General features: G+C 34.6%; 1 protein-coding gene across 1 annotated transcript in view; it reads left to right on the forward strand.

Moving 5' to 3' along the window:
* CNOT2 (CCR4-NOT transcription complex subunit 2) overlaps positions 1-20,868 on the forward strand; it is a gene marked incomplete at its 5' end in the record, with an annotated part of 77,798 nt that overhangs the window by 27,420 nt on the left and 29,510 nt on the right. The window contains 2 exon segments of the mRNA NM_001243417.1: positions 3,743-3,865; positions 14,409-14,475. Of these exon segments, the coding sequence (NP_001230346.1) occupies positions 3,743-3,865; positions 14,409-14,475 (190 nt within the window).

Consider the following 20,868-nt stretch of genomic DNA (forward strand, 5'->3'; position numbering starts at 1 on the left):
TATGTTTCTGTTCCCTGGAAGTAGGATTTCATGCTTGGGCCAGCATTTGCCACCATTAGAGACAATAAATGATTTTAGAGTAAGTTCATCTCCAGAGGCTTTGCTGAAGGCAGATTATGCAAGACTAAGTAGGGTCTGTCCTGCAGTGGATATGATCTGTCTTTCACCCCCTTTCCTTCCTCGCTTCCTCCATCTCTCCCTCCCATCTGTCTAAATTTTATTTTTGAGGGTTTTCTTGTAAAGTATCCTGGTGGTGTTTCTGTGACCATTTAAAAACTCTAGGCCTTACTTCTTATTCCTTCTGTTAGAAGGAATAATTACCATTCATCCCTCCTGGATCAGGGCCCACTTTACCAGTCTTTAAAGTTGTTGGGTGAGATCTCAGGTTTGAGGTTTTATGAATTCTTCTGTGATTATTCTGATTTACTGTGTGTGGCTTTGAAATATTATATTTAAATGTTAAGAATGTTAAACCTTAGGAATTCATAGCTAGTCCAAATTAAGTAATAAATACATTTACTGGAAAAATCCAGCAATGGAGTGCTTCCATTCTGCGTCTCAGTTTAATTTCCCTCTCTCTACTACATTTTGAGGCCAACTCTTTTTCATGGGGGGGTGGTATTTTTCAGACTGATAGAATTAGTGTAAACAATTACATTCATACGTGCGTGCACACACACACACACACATATTTTCTGATTAGTTCTTATGGAATCAAAGCAAGGATAAAATGTTATAGTTAAATGTTTTAGATCTCGGTCCAAAAAAGGCTTAAGAAACATCAAGGATGAGAGTTGGGAGAGGTGGATCAGTTCACAAAATAGATGTAAATCCTTTATGTGTTTGTTTAGGAAAAAACCTGACAAATTGTATATACCAAATATTTGAACAAATTTTATATATAATGTAGAATGTAGTATAATTTTGGTTTTAAATTATTTTTAAAATTCTTTTTAACAAATTGACTGTAATATGAATGACATAACTGGTAATTTCAGTATATTCCAATATAGTGTTGACACTATATACCAAAATACACTCTTTGATAAAAAATTTTATTTCCAAGTTTCTTTAATTTCCTGTTTATTCTCTTCTGTGAAGTAATATGCATACCCTACCCTTTCATATCATCCATCCATCCTTATATTCTTTAGTGTCAACTCTCCTTCAGAATATATGCTTTAATTATTTCTCTGCCATTTCTACCAACACCACTATAGTCTAAACCACGATCATCTCTCATCAGACTGATTCCACTCTTGTCCGCTCTTCTGTCCATTCCTTACGGAGTAGCTTTTATATATACACCAAATTAGGTCACTCTTAAAATACCCCACATCCTCTCTTGAGTTCTCATTTCACACAGAATAAAATCCAAAGTCCCTCAGGCCTGCAAGGCCCAATGTGATCTGCCCCCACCAGTATCTCTGACTTAAGTTTCTACCATCCATTAAATTCATCCTGCTTGAGCCACACCACAGAGGACCTTGCTATTGCCTTTGTACTAAATATTCTTCCAGCAGACCTTTGCCTCATTGGTTCCTTTACTTCTCTGCTTGATTGTTATCTTCCTAGTCCCACCCTTGCTGATTATTCTAAAGTACTCTTCTCCTCCATTCCGGCATTCTGTATGGAATAAAGGACATGCCCTTTAAATTAAATAACACTAGCTTTTATTAAAAAAAACTTATTATGTTGTCTTTTTTCTTTCTGATTTTTGTCATGGATCAGAAAATTCTTTTTTTCATACCTGCATCCATTCCTGGGAATGGGGCTTGCATTACTCTTACCTCTTTCTTGTCTTTTTTTCTTTCTTTCTTTTTTTTTTTTTGGCTGAAGTCATGTAAACATAATTAGTACTTCACTGATGTATAATTTCTGTGTTGAAGCGCACCACAAAAAATGAAATTCTGCATATTTGTGTTTTCTTTCCTTCCCTCTGGCACATACACAGTGAATCTAAGAAAATTTGGTATTGATGGAAGAGGAACATTTCTGTTTTCCTCTTTCTGAGGCATTTTACACATTTAGTTTTGTTTTCAAAATAGTCAACCCTCTGAGCACAATATTAGCAAGAAGTTTTTTATTCTGTACAATTAATTTCAATTTTAGAATTATAAAAGTCTAATTGGTTTTGATGATAAATGTTATATCAAAATTGTCAAAAATTGAGTTCACTTTGTACGCATTTGAGTTAATTTAAAACTTGATAAGAAATATTCTGGTACTCTCCTGAAATTTTACTGAATTCTGCAAGTTTCATGCCATTTTCCTGTGTTTATCCTATTTTAGAATTAGAATTCAGTAGTAATGGACCTTTAAAGAGAATTAAACATGTCTTTAACTCTTACAAAATAAACTTTTAAAATTTCCTATGTACAGAGTCTTGATTTACAGAGTATAAAGTGCTTTTTTCACTGCTACTTTTCTGAAATAAAACTAGCACTTGTTTTTCCTTTTAGGTACTGGTTAGGTGGATAGGCATGTGGGATCCTAGTCCCTGAAGTAGTTATTAAATAGCATGCATTCCTTTAACAAACTTGCACATTTAATTAGGCTTTTAAAGTCTTCCACGTATCAGTTCACCATGTCTGCAGATACACAGTAGTAACTACAGTATTTCATTTTAAAATGAGAAGTAAAGGAAATTGTTCATTCTTACTTATAATAGAAGAAAATAAACTTACTCATAATGAGTGTACCAGAGAGATATCAAATTTGATGAGTTTTTCCCCCCTAGATTTTTTTGTAAAAAAAAATGTAGTTACCATGTATTAAAGTTTTTACAGATCTCTCCTATCATGGCATTTCAATTTACTTTGAACCACAGAGTACTATTATGGATAAGACAACGTTGACCTTAAATAACCTGTCATTTGATAATTTTGGAAGCTTTATAGAGGTCACCTTAAGGGCAAAAAAGAAAACAAAAATTAGCACAAATTTAGTAATTATCTTGATGTGGGCTCAAAATTACTAGTGTTGGATGTGGTGAAGAGTTAAAAAGCAAGAGTAAGCATGTTATGTAGTAGAGATCCTAAATTTACCCCAAGACGATTGAATGAAAAAATTATCCTATTGTTACTTGAGTGAGAGCTTGTAGCTTGAGATGAAATTTCCAAAATGTCATTATACATGGACTCAAGAAGTGCTATGAGAGTTCCTTTGTGGCACAGCAGGTTAAGGATCCAGCGATGTCACTGCAGTGGCTCCAGCTGCTGCTGTGGTATAGGTTCAATCCCTGGTCTGGGAACTTTCTCAGACCCTGGGTACGGCAGAAAAAAAAAAAAAAAAATGCTACATAGTTCAATAAACTTAGACTGTAAATGAAGATGCTATTCTCTAAAAAACAGATAATTTTAAAAATAGATGTAGTGATGACAAAGACACCAATGTTGAAGATGCATGTGAAGATTTCGAATAATTAAACTTAATTTTTAAAAAATCTTTGGGAAATTATACTGGGTTGCCATTTTTTGAGAATAAGTGATTTTTTTTTCTTTTAAAGTAATTAGAATCATTACATAAAACAGGCTTTTAAGTTTCTCCTCTTACTTCCAGGGCCTAAAAGTAAAATTTAATACTACATTGTCATGACTTTGTCACGTGTCCAGTTAATCCTTAGTTGATCTGTTTCTTAGCAGTGTTCCCTTCATTTTATATTTTCCACATAGGAGTAAGGTAAAGCTTGACATTTCCCAAAATACTATTCTTGATAAAAGTAAAAAATTTTTTTGTTTAGGTGACAAACAGCATGTTTGGTGCTTCAAGAAAGAAGTTTGTAGAGGGGGTCGACAGTGACTACCATGACGAAAACATGTACTACAGCCAGTCTTCTATGTTTCCACATCGGTCAGAAAAAGATGTAAGTTAATCAGTTAAGTTGTGTTTACTCATTGGTGTGTGTCTGTCTCTTTCTGATAACTGAAAAACAGTATATGATCTGCAGAGTACTGTCTTTGGTTGAGTGAGACTTGGGTTTTAGGCACAGTGCTAGGCCCTGGGGATATGAAGATGATGAGCTTTCATACTTTCTGCAGGGAGACAAAATGTCCTATGATTCTGAAGTTGGGATATGGTAATGTTTTGGTAGGAAGTACTCAACAGACATGGGGTAGACATGGTATTACTTCTAGATTATCTTTTTTTTTTTTAATTTATGAAGTAACTTGTTTTTATATTTAAACAACACGTAAAGAGCAGAAAGCCGTCGTGGCTCAGTGGTTAACGAATCCGACTAGAAACCATGATGTTGCGGGTTCTATCCCTGGCTTTGCTCCTTGGGTTAAAGATCCGGCATTGCCGTGAGCTGTGGTGTAGGTCGCAGACGCGGCTCGGATCCCGTGTTGCTGTGGCTCTAGCATAGGCTGGCAGCTACAGCTCCGATTTGACCCCTAGCCTGGGAACCTCCATATGCCGCAGGAGTGGCCCAAGAAATGGCAAAAAGACCAAAAAAAAAAAAAAAAGAGCAGAAAGCCAGTTTCCATAGATTTAAAGATAAAATGGCATGCTCTGTATCTTTAAATATATCTGTAAATGAAACTTTCCCTTTGCTTTGTAATATTCTGGTTATAATCCTAGACCTCAGATAGGAAGAACATCTCTCCTGTTAGCTATAGGGATGCTATAGTAGAAAAATTTTGAATAACTGTATTCAAAACATAGAGGATGACATATTAACTGCTTTGGAAGACTAGTAGTTTAATAATCTTGTTTGGAATGAAAGGATTTAGAACACAGCCAAGTTGTAATGAGCAAAGTGATAAAATATTTTAAAATAAATTCCATTGTTATTTTCAGATTCTGGTAAGCTACTTTAATGCACTATATTCTGTAGTTAAACCAGTTGCATTCTTATACTTTGTATCTGCCCAATTTTTTTCCCCTTTCAAACTTTTATAAACTTGCTATTCCTAATTTCCCTATCTATAGAAACAATCTACTCTAGATATTAACCTAATGAGAGTCTTACTGATGTTTAAAACCCATAAAATTCTGAGATTATTTATCAAAAGTCCTCATTTTGCATTAAAGTCGATCATTAGTTAATCATTTCCTATGTCTTAGAATTTTACAAATAGGTTTAAGTTAGAATTTTAGTGGGAGTTTGTTTTTCTGTTTTGGTGTTATTCTTTAAAACAAACCATCAAGCGCATTATTAGGACTCTTCAAATTTTGTGTTTGGTGGCTTTCTTCATAAATAGTGTGCAATTGAATAATGCACAGAATAATATCATCTAATTAGTTTTCTGTTGTCTTAACTGCCTTTCCAGCTGTCTGATGCAAATTATAATTGTTATTTTTTACATAAATTTCTAAGTTTAAATTTTTATGTTATAGTTAAAAAGTTGGGGATGTCTTTCTGGTAGCATTACTGCAGAAACTAATCTGCACGTATGTTACTATGATTATGTAGTGAAAGTATATTGTATAGTGCAAGTTAGATGGGAAGATGATAGTGAAATATTACTTATTGATGAGAAGCATTCATTCTGATTAGGAATATATAAAGTTTTCAAACTGAAATTTTTATTAAAGTGCATGCAGAGAATGAGTGATAGAGATGTCTATCTTCTAGAGAGAAGTACTATATATCAGAATTTTTTAGTCAGAATTCTTACACTCATATAATTTGTTGGTTACCATTCCAGTTTAGTTGTTTTTCACGGAAATAGCAAAATGATTTGCTTCATTAAATTTTTTTGTTTTTCTTCCATAATTAACTAAGAAGGTCATAAGACACAGGGATTAAGAATTTGGGCTTTAAAACAGTAAAGATGCAGTTTTATATGCAGGCTTTGCCTATTAGCAAGAACTTCTCCAAGCCTCAGTTTTCTCATCTGAAAATGGAAATAACAATATAGTAGCTACTTATAAATTTCTGCTGTTGCTGATACTTTTTTCATTACAAAATGATATAGTGGTATTATACAAATTTTAGAAAATATGCATAGGGTGGGGAGAGGACAAATTTCCTGTGATTTTGCCAATTGAAAATAATTTCCTGCTAAAATTTTTATTTTATATTTCACATATTTTAAGGATATGTTTTTACTTAAATCTCTGGATTTATTGACATTAGTTAAATCTCTGGGACATATTTCACTATAAAGTTTGTAACCATTTTTACTCTCATCAGCACTCTTTGTGCCCTGGAAATATCAGTTATTAACTTTAAGTTTTTGTCAGTAGACAAAAAGAACTTGTTTTAATGTACATTAAAACCCTACTAAATTTACACACAAACGCACACACATGATGATTTGTCTTTTTTGTGTAGTTATTAGCCATTTTTATTTCTTCTTTTGTGGACTACTTGTTTTTGTGCCATTTTCTATTTCTCTTGAGATAAGTCTTGTTTATTTAATAGTGTTTTCCATGTATTAAGATTAATAACCTCTTATCATTTGTTACAAATATTTTTTTCAGTATTTTGTTTTCAGGTTGGTTTATTTTAAAATATAAAATATTTATCATTTTTACTGAATTTGACAGGTTTTTTGTTTGTGCTTTCTGTTTTTGAGATTATACCTAGGATGACTTTTCTGACCTTTTTTATAGCACTTTTGTGCTTAATTCTTCACGTATAACTTATGTTCAGTAGAAATGTGTTTTGGTTTAAGATGTGAATTTTATGGTGCCAGATTACCCTCCTCATTTCCTTCCCACTCCCTGCCCCATGAGGTTATCTGGTATCTAGTTGTCCCAATACTTTTTTTTAATAGTTTAGATCATAGGTTAGAAGACTTTTCCATGAAGTAAATATTTTAGGCTAAGAGGCTAAATACTATGTAGGTATATAACCATATAAAATGTGGAAAACCATTCTTAGTTTATACATCCTACAAATGTAAGCAGTGCGTTGGAGTTGGCCTGCGTTCAGTAAATTGCCCACCCTTGAGGCTATTTGTTTATGGCTAATTGGAATTCTCCCTTAATATATACTAATATCTGATGTATTTGGCTTGTTTCTAAGCTCTTGTTCTGTTTATCATACTGAATTCTGTGAGAGAATTACAACATAGTTGAATTGCTGTAGCTTTGTAGGCAATTTTCACAGCTTAGGTAAGATCTAACATTGTTTTAGGTTGTTACGCATTTATACTTATGTTTACTTTCTTTCAGAAGAGTATGTTTCTCTTTTCATGCTTTTTTTTTTTTTTTTTTTTTTTTTTTTTAAAGGCCACACCTGCAGCATTTGGAAGTTCCCAGGCCAGGGATTCAGTCATCAGAGCCACAGCTGTGACCATGCTAGATCCTCTTAACCCACTGTGCCGGGCCAGGGAATCGAACTTGTGCCTCCACAGCAACCCAAGCTGCTGCAGTTGGATTCTTAACCCACTGCACTGTAGCGGAATTCCTATTTGCTTGTTTTTGACTATAATTATTTTCTCTTTTGAGTCCTTAAAGAAAATGAAAGCCGTTCATATAGGACATAATGGGCAACTCTTTGGGGGTAATATAATCTAAACAACCTAGAGTTTTCTTTAAGAATATACCTGTATTTGAATTGCTAACTTATTTTCTAGTCTTAGGAGTTCGTTGCGCTCATTTGATGTTCTTAAGCATGATCATTTTAGAAGCACAAACTAATAGTGTTTAGCACTATTCTTTAAAAAACAAAAAACTCTTAAAACTGATTAGAGTGGGTTACTTCCTTGTTTTGACAGATCACAAACGTTTTGAACTCATACCTAGCTTTAGTACTTAGTTAGCCTACAGCAATTATGGAAGTAGGATTTCTCTCAGGCCAGTTAATAATCAGTATTTTATTAAAATCTAGTATAAAATGACACCTTATCACCATTGTTGTCATCCTCATAATTAGTATTTAACTACATACTGTGGTCATGATGGTTGGCTCTCTAGCTCATTTGAATTTGTTTCCTTCTCAGGAGTTTGCTTTTTCAGATCTTTGTGTGGTTTTTCTCTCACTTCATCCAGGTATCTGCCAAAATATCTTACCTGAGAAGCCTTCTCTCTGATCACTCTTCTCCTAAGTAGCCTTGTATATATTATCAGTACTCCCACAACAACTATATCCCTCTAAATTCTTCGATGCATTTAAACAATCATATCACCTATCTCTACTTGAAGTACATATTTATCAATTATTTATTTTCCTGTCTACTCTACTAGAATTTAAGCTTAACAAAGGCAAGGACCTTACCTCTAATTTACTGCTTTGTTCCTAAAACCTAAAATGATGTGTAGGAGATAATAAGCTCTCTCACTGAGTCTTTGTTAGAGAAAGAGAGGGAAAGGAGTTGATATTGAAACTAAAAAAATTGATGTTATTTGCAGATGATGTGATTATTTACCTAAAAAACCTAAAAATAACCTTTAAATCTTTTCATAGAAAATTTCAGTCTTTGTAAGTATGTCAAAATTTTGTATGTCAGCAATAACCTAATAGAGCTAAATGTAGATAAATCAGACTACTTTTACAAAATTGGAAGTAACAAAATTGGAAGTAACAAAATTGGAAGTAAAGGTCAAGTTATTTCAAGGGAATATTCTGAAATCTCTTAAATTCATTTCACATTCATATAATCTTCGAACTCAGTATTTTAAAGATAAAAGCCTATTTATAAAAGGAAGTTAAAGTGATGTATTTAAAAGATGTAACAAATTTTGATATATCTATAAAAATAATTATCCAAATTATAAAAGTGTCTTACCCAGTAATAACATTCATAGTCAAAAAATACCATTTTATTCCCATCATACAAGCAAGGAGGGATTTTTTTTCTTTCCCCTCCAGTGGAAGAGTAGCCAGTGTCTGTAAGGGAGCATTGAAGTAACTGCTTTGGAAATGTAATTAATATAAACTTTGAAGAAAACAGTTTAGCAGTTCATATTAGGAGCCTCAAATATGCGTTTTTATAAATTGGTGTTTCTGTTCTTACCTAAAATTTACTTAGTAAGAATTTGAATGCTGAATGTTCGATAGGAATTAATTACATTGACTATTTCAGCATATATTAGATTATTTTTGAAAACTTAATTCTTTAATCAGAATTATTTGAAATACCTGGTAAATAAATGCATATTTGTTTTTGGTTTCTGATTCATAAGCTACCAGGTCCTGTGACTTTTTGTCTTTTGTTTTCCTGCTTGCTTCCTCCTTTGTCCCATTCTTTTTTTTTGTCTTTTTTTTTTTTAGCTATTTCTTGGGCCGCTCCCGCGGCATATGAAGGTTCCCAGGCTAGGGGTCTAATCGGAACTGTAGCCGCCGGCCTATGCCAGAACCACAGCAACGCGGGATCCGAGCCGCATCTGCAATCTACACCACAGCTCACGGCAACGCCGGATCGTTAACCCACTGAGCAAGGGCAGGGACTGATACCACAACCTCATGGTTTCTAGTCGGATTCGTTAACCATTGCGCCACGACGGGAACTCCCCTCCCTTGTCCCTTTCTTCTTTTGGTTTTTTTAATATATTATCTTCTCATGGTCTTTCTTTTTGTGACTGCTGAATTTCATTCTTAGGTTAGTGGTTTCTTATTTTTTTAACCATACTGTGTTAAATTTTAAAATGTTTTTCAGATTCTATCTATATTTAAAAACTTCCCCTTTGTTTCTTTTTCTGTTTGCAGATATGATAGAGTCATATTTCTTTGCTGTTTTTGTCTTAGAATAAATAATAGAGTGCTAGGAGTTATATTGTTACCATACCTTTCAGTATATTGTTCAGTGAATTTTTAAGGAACACTTAAAAACGTCTTTCTTTCCTTTTTTTTTTTTTTTTTGGTAATTTTTTTAAAGGGCCACACCCACGACCTATGGAGATTCCCAGGCTAAGGGTCTAATCAGAGCTGTAGCTGCAGGCCTACGCTGGAGCCACAGCAATGCCAGATCCAAGCCACATCTGCAACCTACACCACAGCTCATGGCAACTCCAGATCCTTAACCCACTGAGTGAGGCCAGGGATTGAACCCACAACCTCATGCTTCTGAGTCGGATTCGTTTCCACTGTGCCATGATATGGGAACTCCCTTATTTCATTTTAAATTGCTTTTGTGGTCAGAGAGTTTTAACAGAACTGTGTTGTATTTTGAAGTCATTTGTTACATAGAAAATTATTACTTTTTTTTTTTTTTTTTTTGGTCTTTTTTTAAGGGCTACACCCGTGGCATATGGAGGGAGGCTAGGAGTCTAATTGGAGATGTAGCCGCTGGCCTATGCCACAGCCACAGCAACACCAGATCTGAACCACATCTGTGACCTACACCACAGCTCATGGCAATGCTGGATCCTTAACCCACTGAGCGAGGCTAGGGATCAAACCCACAACCTCATGTTCCTAGTCGAATTCGTTTCCGCTGCACCACAACGGGAACTCCTAGAAAATTATTTCTTGACAAAACTAATTTTAATATTTCTTAAAACAGGTTTTGTGTTTGAAGGTACATTTATTGGAGGGAATAATGGTGAGGTGATCACTACTGAGAAGCATAAGAGGAATAGAATAATTAATATTTCTATGCTATTACGGATTGGTAGAAGGACCCACATTTGCCTGTAACTGAGTTTTCCTGTATACATTTTGTAAAAACAAAATAATTTTAGACATTATTTTGGTAGTGGATTTCAGAATTATATCTAGTAACAGTGGAAATAATTTTAAAAATGCAAGTTTCTAATTTGTTGATTCCCTCGACATTCAGAATATTAAGCAAAAGGATAAAGGAGCTCTTTGTTGAGTCGGAAATAACTTGAATTACCATCCTATTCTTCAGTTGCTTCTTGGTTTTTTTTGTTGCTTGACTGAAGTGTGTATTACAGACTGAGAAACAAGGAAGAATATTGTGATAGTTTTAGACTGGTAATACAGTAACCTACTTAATTGGTTTCATCATTCTACTGATGGTGTAACATTTAATTTTTTTCTGCTATTTTCCCCTTCTAAGAACTGAAGTTCTGCTCCTTATTTTACCTAGAATTCATGTTGATAAACTTAGTTTTTTAGGCAAAAATGCATATAAAATTAGGGTACTATTCAATAAATTCCCCAAAGGCTGCCCCTCAGATTGCTGTTAATGAAAGTCCTGCATTGGGAGGAAGATTAGATTACTATCAGCTGCTGCTACCATTTATTAGGCACTTAATATGTACGAATCTTATCTCATTTAATCTTCACTTCAGCTCTGTGAGGTAGGTAGTATTATTTCCATCTTACAGGAAGGAAACAGAGGCTCAGCTCTCCCATTGGTAAGTGGCAGAATCAGGATTCAAACCTAGATTTTTTTCTGACTCCAAGTAGGGCTTTTTCCATTTATGCTATGTGCCCTGTGTCTCTTGATCTAAAGTTAAGAAATTTACCTTTATGTAATTAACTTTCAGCATTTAAAAATACAAATTTTCTGTTGTGTTATTGCTGTGCCAGGGTACATTTCTTGTTCATTTTCTTTGCCATCATAAATAGCATTTCTACACCATACTCCATTGTATGTTAAATCCATTTTTAGCACTAATACATTTCATGAGGCATGCTTTCAGAGTTTAAAAATGCATACCACTGGGATTGATTTTATAAGAACTTATATATTTGAATTTTTGACACTTACGAGGCTGTCATTTTAACCTCTGTATAGCTAATCAGTGCTTATTTTGCTGGGATGGTTTGAAGGTTATAAAATATTAAAAACTGCCTTCCTATTCTTGTAAAGCATTGTTATGAACCTTCTTCATGTGCTCACACATAGAGAAAATGATAATATATAATATGATACACAGGTGAATGGGTGTGTATCATATTATATGATTCATCTGCTCTTCATCTCAACTATTTGTCCCAGGGAGCCATTCCCCCTTTACCTTTGTCCTGTATCTCCCTCTCTACTTAATCTCCCAGAGCTGAGAGGGGTGATATGTTGGCATACCTGTAACTCAGTTGTGAATGTGTAGCCTTTGTGAGAAAGTGGACTAAAACGTCTGTTCTTGGGAGTTACATATTCCAAAAAGATATACATTTCTGGGAAAAGTAAAATTTTTAGTGGTCTATTCTCAAATGTTTCCATTATGGATCATTCTAAGTCAGCGTCTTATGTTTCAAACCCTTAGAAACAATACTCTTACTCTGATTTATAGCTTATAATGATAACAGAAAATCATGATTGTTAAGCCACTTTTTATGTAAACATTTTACCTTGTCACCAACTAAAGCATCATTATATGCTATACATTTTCTTTGACCATGTTCTAGCAATTTGGAAATGAACTTTTAATGTGCTTAAAATATTTGTAATTATGTGGTAGTGGTTAACGACAGTTGTACCTAATAGAAGAACTTGCTTAGGCAAAAAATGCATATTCTTTCACTTTAACTGTTTAGATTGTGTACCCTCTGGATTTCAGAAGAAATATTTATAAGATTTGATGCATTTTTAGAAAATTTGTTACTGTATTTAAATACTGCTGTTTTTAGAGTAGTATGTAACTCAACCCTACCTCAGAAGAGTCTGGTGTATATCATTAGTTTTAAAACTACTGTTTTATAAATTTTTCTGTGAATTTCAGAATAAGAATTTTGACATGAAATAGCACAAAATATGTATTGTTTTTTAAAAAAAGAAAACCTCTGCTGTTTAAGTATTTCTCCTCCTGGTTTTCCTAATGTGGTCAGTGTCAGCAGAATTCTTCACTAGAAACCAGAGTGGTCTTAATAGTTAGCTGTCTGGTGATCCTCCACCTTTCTCCTTTCCCCTATACCTCAACCATGTCAATAGGACTGCTTTGTAGTCCCACTATTACTGTTCTAGCTTAGTATCTTAACCATTTCCATCCATTTTTGCTCTTGGAATTATCTTAACGCATAGTTTGATCATGTCACTTCCTGGCTTAAAATTATTTTTTTTTCTTTATTGCCGCAATTAGTGACCATTTTTGTATAACATTTGAGAAGACCTTCTACATCTGCCCCCTCCCCCTTCATAGTCTTTTATTTCCTAAAAGGCATAGGGTGGGCCTTATTGCCTTTCCCTAATTATCCTATTGTTCAGTCACTAATGTTTCTTAATTTATATTCTAATCATGTCACTAACTTTTATCATACTCTCTCCACTGCACAGTCTCAGCCTGGAAGTCACCATCTGTATCCATGTCAGATGTTACCACTCTATGAAGTATTTCTGTTACCTCACCCTTGTTTAGAATTACCTTCCTCTGGTGATACGTTATACTTCCTTGAGAGCACTCATCACACTGTGGCTTGGAATATAATTAGTTGTATAATTCATTCTGTTCTTTCACTAGATGATAATCTAATATAATGCAGGTGTTTCGATAGTTGCTTAATATAAGACAGTATACAAACATGCATTTACACATACATGTTTTCATTTCCCCAGTTTAAGTATCTAGTTTGTATATAGCACTGCCGTATGTAGTGCTTGTCTCTATGAGGAATTTAAAAATGAATATGTGTGGAGTTCCTATTGTAGCTCAGCAGTAATGAACTCTGCTAGTATCCATGAGGATGCAGGTTTGATCCCTGCCCTTGCTCAGTGGGTTAAGTATTTGGTGTTGCCACGAGCTGTGGTGTAGGTCACAGACGCAGCTCGGATCCTGTGTTGCTGTGGCTGTGGTGTAGGCTGGCAGCTGTAGCTCCAATCTGACTCCTCGCCTGGGATCTTCCATATGCTGCATGTGCAGCCCTAAAAAGCAAAAAAAAAAAAAAAAAGAATATCGCATGTTCCATGAATATAACATGCCTTCAAAGAACTTTTATTCTGGGGGGGGGGAAAAGACAATGTAATACATCGACAGTCATTGTACACAAGTGCCATGAATGTACATGCAGTGTCCATTATATTGCATGTCTATACATTTTTTTAATAAGTATTTTTGGCTTGTCCTTTGGTATTGTGTCATCTCTCCATTTATTATATGGTTGTGTGTTTGTTAGATTTTTCTACCCATTTGATACACATGAATTATTTCTATATAAAAATCAGGAACTAGTGCAAAATACAAAACTTCTGTTTAGGTAATTTTATTTTGCTCTTTAAACTGAATTTTTGATGTAGTTAATGTATTAATCAAGTAATTTTAATTATAAATTTATAGAGGCTGTCTTTTTGAGGTACTGTCTTCATGTATTTGTTAGCCTAGTTTGCCTTTTTTTTTTAAAATAGTGATGCTCTCATAGTTTTGTTTAGAGTAACTTGGGGAAAAAAAAGTTTGTAGTGATCAAAAATTAATTTTATTTGCACAGTTTGATATCCAGTTGCAATATGCTCTTAGGTAACATAGAATTTATTATACAATATTTGTTTTATGTTTTTCTAAAGATTGAGAAGTGGATTTGACTCACATATGATAATGTCATACAAATTTATAAAGTGTAAATGCAATGCTCTGTGTACTTTCTTTATGCTCTAATATAATTAATTTGTTTCTAGATGCTGGCATCACCATCTACATCAGGTCAGCTGTCTCAGTTTGGGGCAAGTTTATACGGGCAACAAAGTAAGAATTTTGTATTTATTCTGGGATACTTTATTTAAAGAAAACAATAACTTCCAATAAAGAATAATGCTGCCCTTGTGAGTTTATTCTAGAGTTTAAAAGGAAAGATAGTTAATTTTCAGTTTTCCTCATTTCACTTACATAGCAAAACCTCATTATATCAGACCTTTCAAATTCAAAATTATTTGGCTGTAGGGTAGGTTGAAATTTATTTCTGCATCTTTTGTATCTTCATATGCAGTATTTTTGAAGATTTGCTAAACAAATTAAAAATAGATATCCTCCATGTTTTCAATTAGAGGAAATAAAAGGTTTTGTTTGGTCAGTTAAATAGGTCATTTTGTTTGTGTTTTTTTGGCCTTTTTATTAATATAAGCCCATTACCTAGTAGTTTGTGAAATATTCTCTTTGTTTAGCAAATACTTCTTTGACTTTAGCTCAGTCTGGGTATAGAACCTATTTTTGATTCACAGTTCAATGCTTTTTCCATATATAAGATTTTATTTCTTTTTATGTATTGTAATACTTCTATAGCGCTTAGCACAGTGCCTGGCGCATAGTAAGCGCTCAATAAATGTTAACTATTATTATGTCATAAAATTTTTATAGAACTAAATTATAAAGCCTTCCTGTGTTCTTCAAATTAATTTTCCAAACTGTCTTATATTAATATATAAGATTTGTCACCTCTGTTAATGTCAGAGACTGCTAATCTCATATATCTCTAGTGGGATTGGAATGTTAAAAGGGATGCAAGTTCCTGTCAAAGGTTACAGAATAATAGAGTAACTGAAGGAGACAATCTGGTGGCCAAGTAATTTATCAGCTTCAAATAAAAATCAGTTGATTTGGAATTCTTTCCCAATATAATAAAAGGCAAAATTTTGATGGGTATCAGAATAGTTTGTCATACCACTTTACCCTTTGATTTTGTTTTGAAGTTTAATAGAGGGAAAAAACTTAATTTTGTTAGATAAATATAGTTTCCATCTATTTTTTTCTCTCTCAATCTTTTGTAGCCTTTTGCTGTGAAACAGTTTTGTTAATGCAGAATTAGTACATAAAATTATTGCTTATAGATGTTAACAGTTTTCCTCTAGTTAAGTAGAAAACGTATTTCTAAAACTTAATTACACAAAAAAGTGTTGCTTATTTATCCACAAGTGTTCATTCTAGTTATTGAGGGAATATTAGCTAGCAGTTTGTTGGGACTGTTATAGTTTGAAATCTACTACTTTCACCATTCTGGTAACCCTTACATGGGAAATAGCTAGTTGTTTTAAAGCTCTCCTTTATTTTTATAGAATAACTGCAAAGAACTTACTTTGTTTTCTTTTTAAAGCCCATAATTATCAGAGCAAGTAGTAGATAATGGAATGGGGGAAAATTGTGTTTGAGAAGCCAAGGTTATTTAATGAATGAGAAAGGCAATTATTTACAATATAATCAGCTATATAGACTTGAAAAATCTGATCTAATTTTTTTAACCTACAAGTATGAAATTCTAATTGGGCTAAGATATAGCATGGATTAGGTTTGAAATATAGTTATTTCATTGGTATGATAGACATTTATTGACTTCTTAATTTGTGCACATGATTGTGTTGATGGCTAAAGATATACAAAGATTAATAAATGAGCAAAGTTACTTGCATTAGAAAGAGTATTTTAAGGTACTTATTCATTTAAAAATAAGTTACATGTGACAGATGTTTCCTCTTGGAGTTTTATATGAAATGGCTGTATTACTGTAGTATGGGTGAACCAGCATTTTAAATGCCTGGCTTACTCTTTTAACTAACGTTGTAGGTAGTAGCTTACGGAAAAATGAACCTTAGATCATCTAGAACTGTAATGTCCCAAGTCAGGATACAATTATTCCTTTCCAGTGGTACATATCTAGAAGCTACAACTGGTAAAAAACAAAAAGAACACCCCACCCCAGCCTGAATTCCTAGTCTCTTAGGGATAGACCCAACAGGGCTAAATAGGTCTTTTAGCTGTTAAGTAGTTTGAACACACACCTTGTCAGAGAAGAACACCAGCTACCATGTGAGACTTGAGGGTCAGGACTTTGGTAGTGTAAGTCAGAAAGGTAAAACTTGAGGGGCTGACCTTAATAAAGGATGGGGAGAGGTAGAAGGAATAAGTAGGCAGGAATAGATCGATGATGTTGTGGCAACCAATTGTAATTGGGTCTTGGGCTAGATAAGTTCTTTGTCTCTGAAGTGCATTTAGTACCACCATTAACTCTGTATTCAGATTAGGAAAGTTCAGTAGGAATTTGAGCCATTTAAATGGAGGTCTTCTATCTGTTTTGTGTTCTTAATGATTATAAGTGGAAAAGGTGGAGAAGGAAGAGTCCCTCTCCAAAACTTGAGACATTGATTGAGTTTAAGCAAGGGAGGGAATTCCTTTTGGAATGGATTCAGGACTGTTTCAATCTACATTTTGCCAGAATTGGGTGGAAGTAATTGTTTAGTATTGTAAGGGTACCTAGAAAATACTGGACTGGAGGCTTATGTGATCACATGTTTTAGTATAGTATGATTTTATCCAAATACGTAAATAACTTTTCATCCAGGGGTTCATGTGACTGCTGTGCATCAAGTGATAACTGTAGAAGCTGGTGAATGGAATCTTGTATCCAAATATGTTGTCTACTTTTTGAAGGGATCCTTGGGCTCACTGAAGCTGAGTACTAGATTGGAATGAAGAAGGAACCAGGAATTAATTTCCCCTAGCTATTCAGGGCATTTAAATTAAGTGGTAGTGTAGTTGGCATGACTTTTTCTTTCTTACCAACAGGATTTAGGGCCCAGGAGAATTTGAGAAAAAGGAAACTACTATTTTACAGAGTGCATCTTATATATCTATTACATAGACACATTAGGTTAACTGCTGTCTGGATGAATCCATTATACACATTTGTATCTGAATTCTCAGAGGATCCAGACCTCTGGCTAGGGAAGGAAATTAACTTGTCTTTCTGGGATCTGAACTCGTGGCTTGAAAGCAATGGCCTAGTCTTATGCTTTCAACAACATCCCCTTGGCCTCCTATTTTACGAATACCTATATGAAGGCTACTTGCTTGTGGAGTACCAGAGCCCAGGTGGAATGGTTCAGAAATAATGCTGTTGAGAATATAGTTAGGCATGTGACACATTTTGGTAGCTTTTAGGATCATTTCACAGATACTTGAATTGATACTGAATGCCTTGGAAGTTGTTCCTCTCTAGAAGCACATGTTATTGTTGGGGAGTGGGGGGCGGCAGTAAGGTTGTCAGAACATTTATATAGAAAATATTAGATAACGTAGGTTAAAAGGTGTCATGTTGGACAGTATGGACAGGCTCGCATATTGGAGAAAGGAGGCACAGTAAGCTACAGCGGTGTAAGAGAGCTTCAAGAAGGAGGTAGGAATTGAGTTTAACAGATTCTTACTGAGTGCCTACCATACATATTGCATCATGCTAGATACTGCAGTTGTGTGGTAGAAGATAGCATTCTCTTTTATGCCATCTCTGTACAGTGTCCACACTCCTGTGCTGTTACTGCATTTATTACATGTTTTCACTGCCTTTGTATTCCCAGTACTCTGTACACAATAGGCATTCAGTAGATGTTGAATGCATCATGAGCAAGATATGGTCCTTATTATATATAATTTAGCAGGATAAATACACAAGTTATTTTACCATAAAGTGGAGGACGAAGTACAGAATTTTCTGGATATTTCAAAAGCAGGAATAATCATGTATCTTGAATAATGATCAGGACAGGATTTCCAAATGAGATCATGTTTGATAGCGGCCTCAAAGAGACTATGAATAAGGTTGTTACTGTAATGGGAAACAACATTTACAGCATGGGGTCGATTTGGGAGGGGTTTAATTTGTCAAGACAAGGAAAACCTGTTAGGCTGTACCTTGGTTTCAGCCAAGAGTTAAAAGTCTTTACAATTTTATGGGATCCATCTCAAGGTCTTTGCTGCCTTCCAAGTTCAAGAAGACAGCTGTAGATGCACTTTTCCCCCAGAAAACAGTTATTTACAGGTGACTACCATTGCTTCATTAGACTGTCTCATTTTATCTTCACCTTTATGACCACCTTTTGACTTTCTTTCCATAGACATGTTCACCTCACCTTCCCCTCAAAAGCTACTCGTTATTCAGTATTGACTATGTGTCAGTTGCTATTTAGAGTAGTTGATAATGAATATAAATTCATTTAATCGTCTTGTGATGGAACATGGTAGAGGATAATGTGAGAAAAAGTACATATATATGTATGTATGAATGACTGGGCCACTTTGCTGTACAGTAGAAATTGACAGAACATTGTAAATCAACTGTAATGGAAAAAAATAAAAGTCTTAAAAAATTAAAAAATTTTTTTCATTTAATCTTCACAGTAACCCCACTAAAGGCTAAAGATAGTAAACAGTAGAGCCAGGATTGTATTACTTTGTAACTATGTGAACATGAGGACTGGAAGTTTCTTTGAAACTTGGATGCTGCATATTACTTACTAAATGTCATTACCCTAGAGGGCCATTTGCGTAGTAGAAACTACAGATGTTAAACCCAGAGATTCCAAGAGTCTAGCGAATAAAGCTTTATAGGATTTATTCACTTGTTGTGTTATCAAGTACCTACCATAAGTGAAGAATTGTTGCAGAATTGAAGAGTATGGCAAATAAAGCTCCTGCTTTCATGGAGCTTATATTTTAATGAAGGAAGACAGAGAATTAGCATGTAGACATTTAGTAAATAATATAATTCTGGTAATAATTACTATAAAATTGATTAATAAGTGAGTGGATGGAATTATTAGTTTTATAGCAGGCAAAGAAGCTGTCTTTGAGGAGGTAATATTTGAATGGAAACCAGACTTTTGAGAGCGGAAGTCCTTGAAGGAGCTAGGGAAGAGCTTTTCAGGTACAGACAATAGCAAATGCAAATGTTTCTACTCATGAAAATATAGTAATGAATGAACTTCACATGTTAAAGGACAAGTGAGAGGGCCAGTGTAATGAATAAAGAAGGTGGAAGCTTAATGGAGTAGCAGGTATCGGATCATGGAGTCTTGTAAAGATTTGGTAGATAATTTGGATTTATTCTAAGTTTAATGGAAATGATTTTAAGATACAGTTTCATTTTTAAAAGATCCCTTTGTCATGTAATAAATGGACTGGGTGAGGGAGGGAACGTGACAAGAAAAAGAGAAAAACAAGGCGATTACTGCAGTAGTCCAGGCAAGAAAATAGGATGACTTGGACCAGTGGTGGCGGTGTTGAGAAGTGATTAAATTCGGGATATTTTGGACATGGAGTTAGTATGATTTGAGGCTGTCATATATGAAAGAAAGAGAGGGATAAAGGATGATCTGTAGGGTTTGAAACCTACATTACTTTGTGAAAGGTTCCACTAATCTATATGCAAAATTAGGTGGAAGAGGAAGATATTCATAGGAAATTTCACACAGCTATTCCACATGTAGAACTGCCAGCTGCTGTAAAGATCCAGCCAAATGTTGTCTGGGACTCTCAGCTAACATAGCTGCAGCTTCTCATAGTAGAGGATGTTAAAGCCAGGTTAGCTTCATCCATGTTTCTGTCATACATCCTTAGTACCAGAAGCAAGCCCACTCCTCCAGTCATATCAGTTGTCCTCATTTTCATACATCTTGCTGTTTTCTCAGACTGAATTATTGTGACTTTTTTTACCCTCCTGACTCCTCATCACCACTACCAAATGCCCAGCCAGGTCTCTTTCATTATTCAGTTCATGTACAGTATTCTCCAAGAAACATTTTCTGACCCCAAATTGATTTCTACTTTTATATCTGAATTAGTGGTCCCTCATATGTGCACCCAAGTACTCTATACATGTTCTGCATGTAAACACCTGGATCAAAGCAGCTTGGTTTTTGTTTTTCAGTAGTCGTGTGTGTGTGTGTGTGTAGAAAGAACAAGAAGAGGGAAAGTATTCTAGATGGGGAGAAGGATATGAGTAAAGATGTGGGGGCAGATTTGGGGAAAGAGACTAGGGAAAGAATAAAGAAGATTTTAAGTTTGGGGTAAATAAAATAGTAAGATTGGTTAGAAGAGTTATATATGAGCTGTATCTCAGTAAAGCTGGGAAAAGTAAAAGAAGAGTCTTTTGGGTCCTGACAGAACATTTAAAGATTAAACTGTGATTGGATTTAACTGTACAATAGAGATTCGCAACCCTGTCTGCCCTGCTACAAACATTTGACCAGTTTTTTTAAAATCCCACTTCCCAGAGTTCCCTTTATGGCTCAGTGGAAATTAATCTGACTAGTATCCATGAGGATGCAAGTTCGATCCCTGGCCTTGCTCAGTGGATTAAGGATCTGGCGTTGCTGT

The sequence above is a fragment of the Sus scrofa genome, chromosome 5, assembly GCF_054392235.1.
Source record: "Sus scrofa isolate SSC_HxYL_T2T_F1_AM1 chromosome 5, Sscrofa_HxYL_maternal_Yorkshire_Landrace_v2.0, whole genome shotgun sequence".
Taxonomy (NCBI): Eukaryota; Metazoa; Chordata; class Mammalia; order Artiodactyla; family Suidae; genus Sus; species Sus scrofa.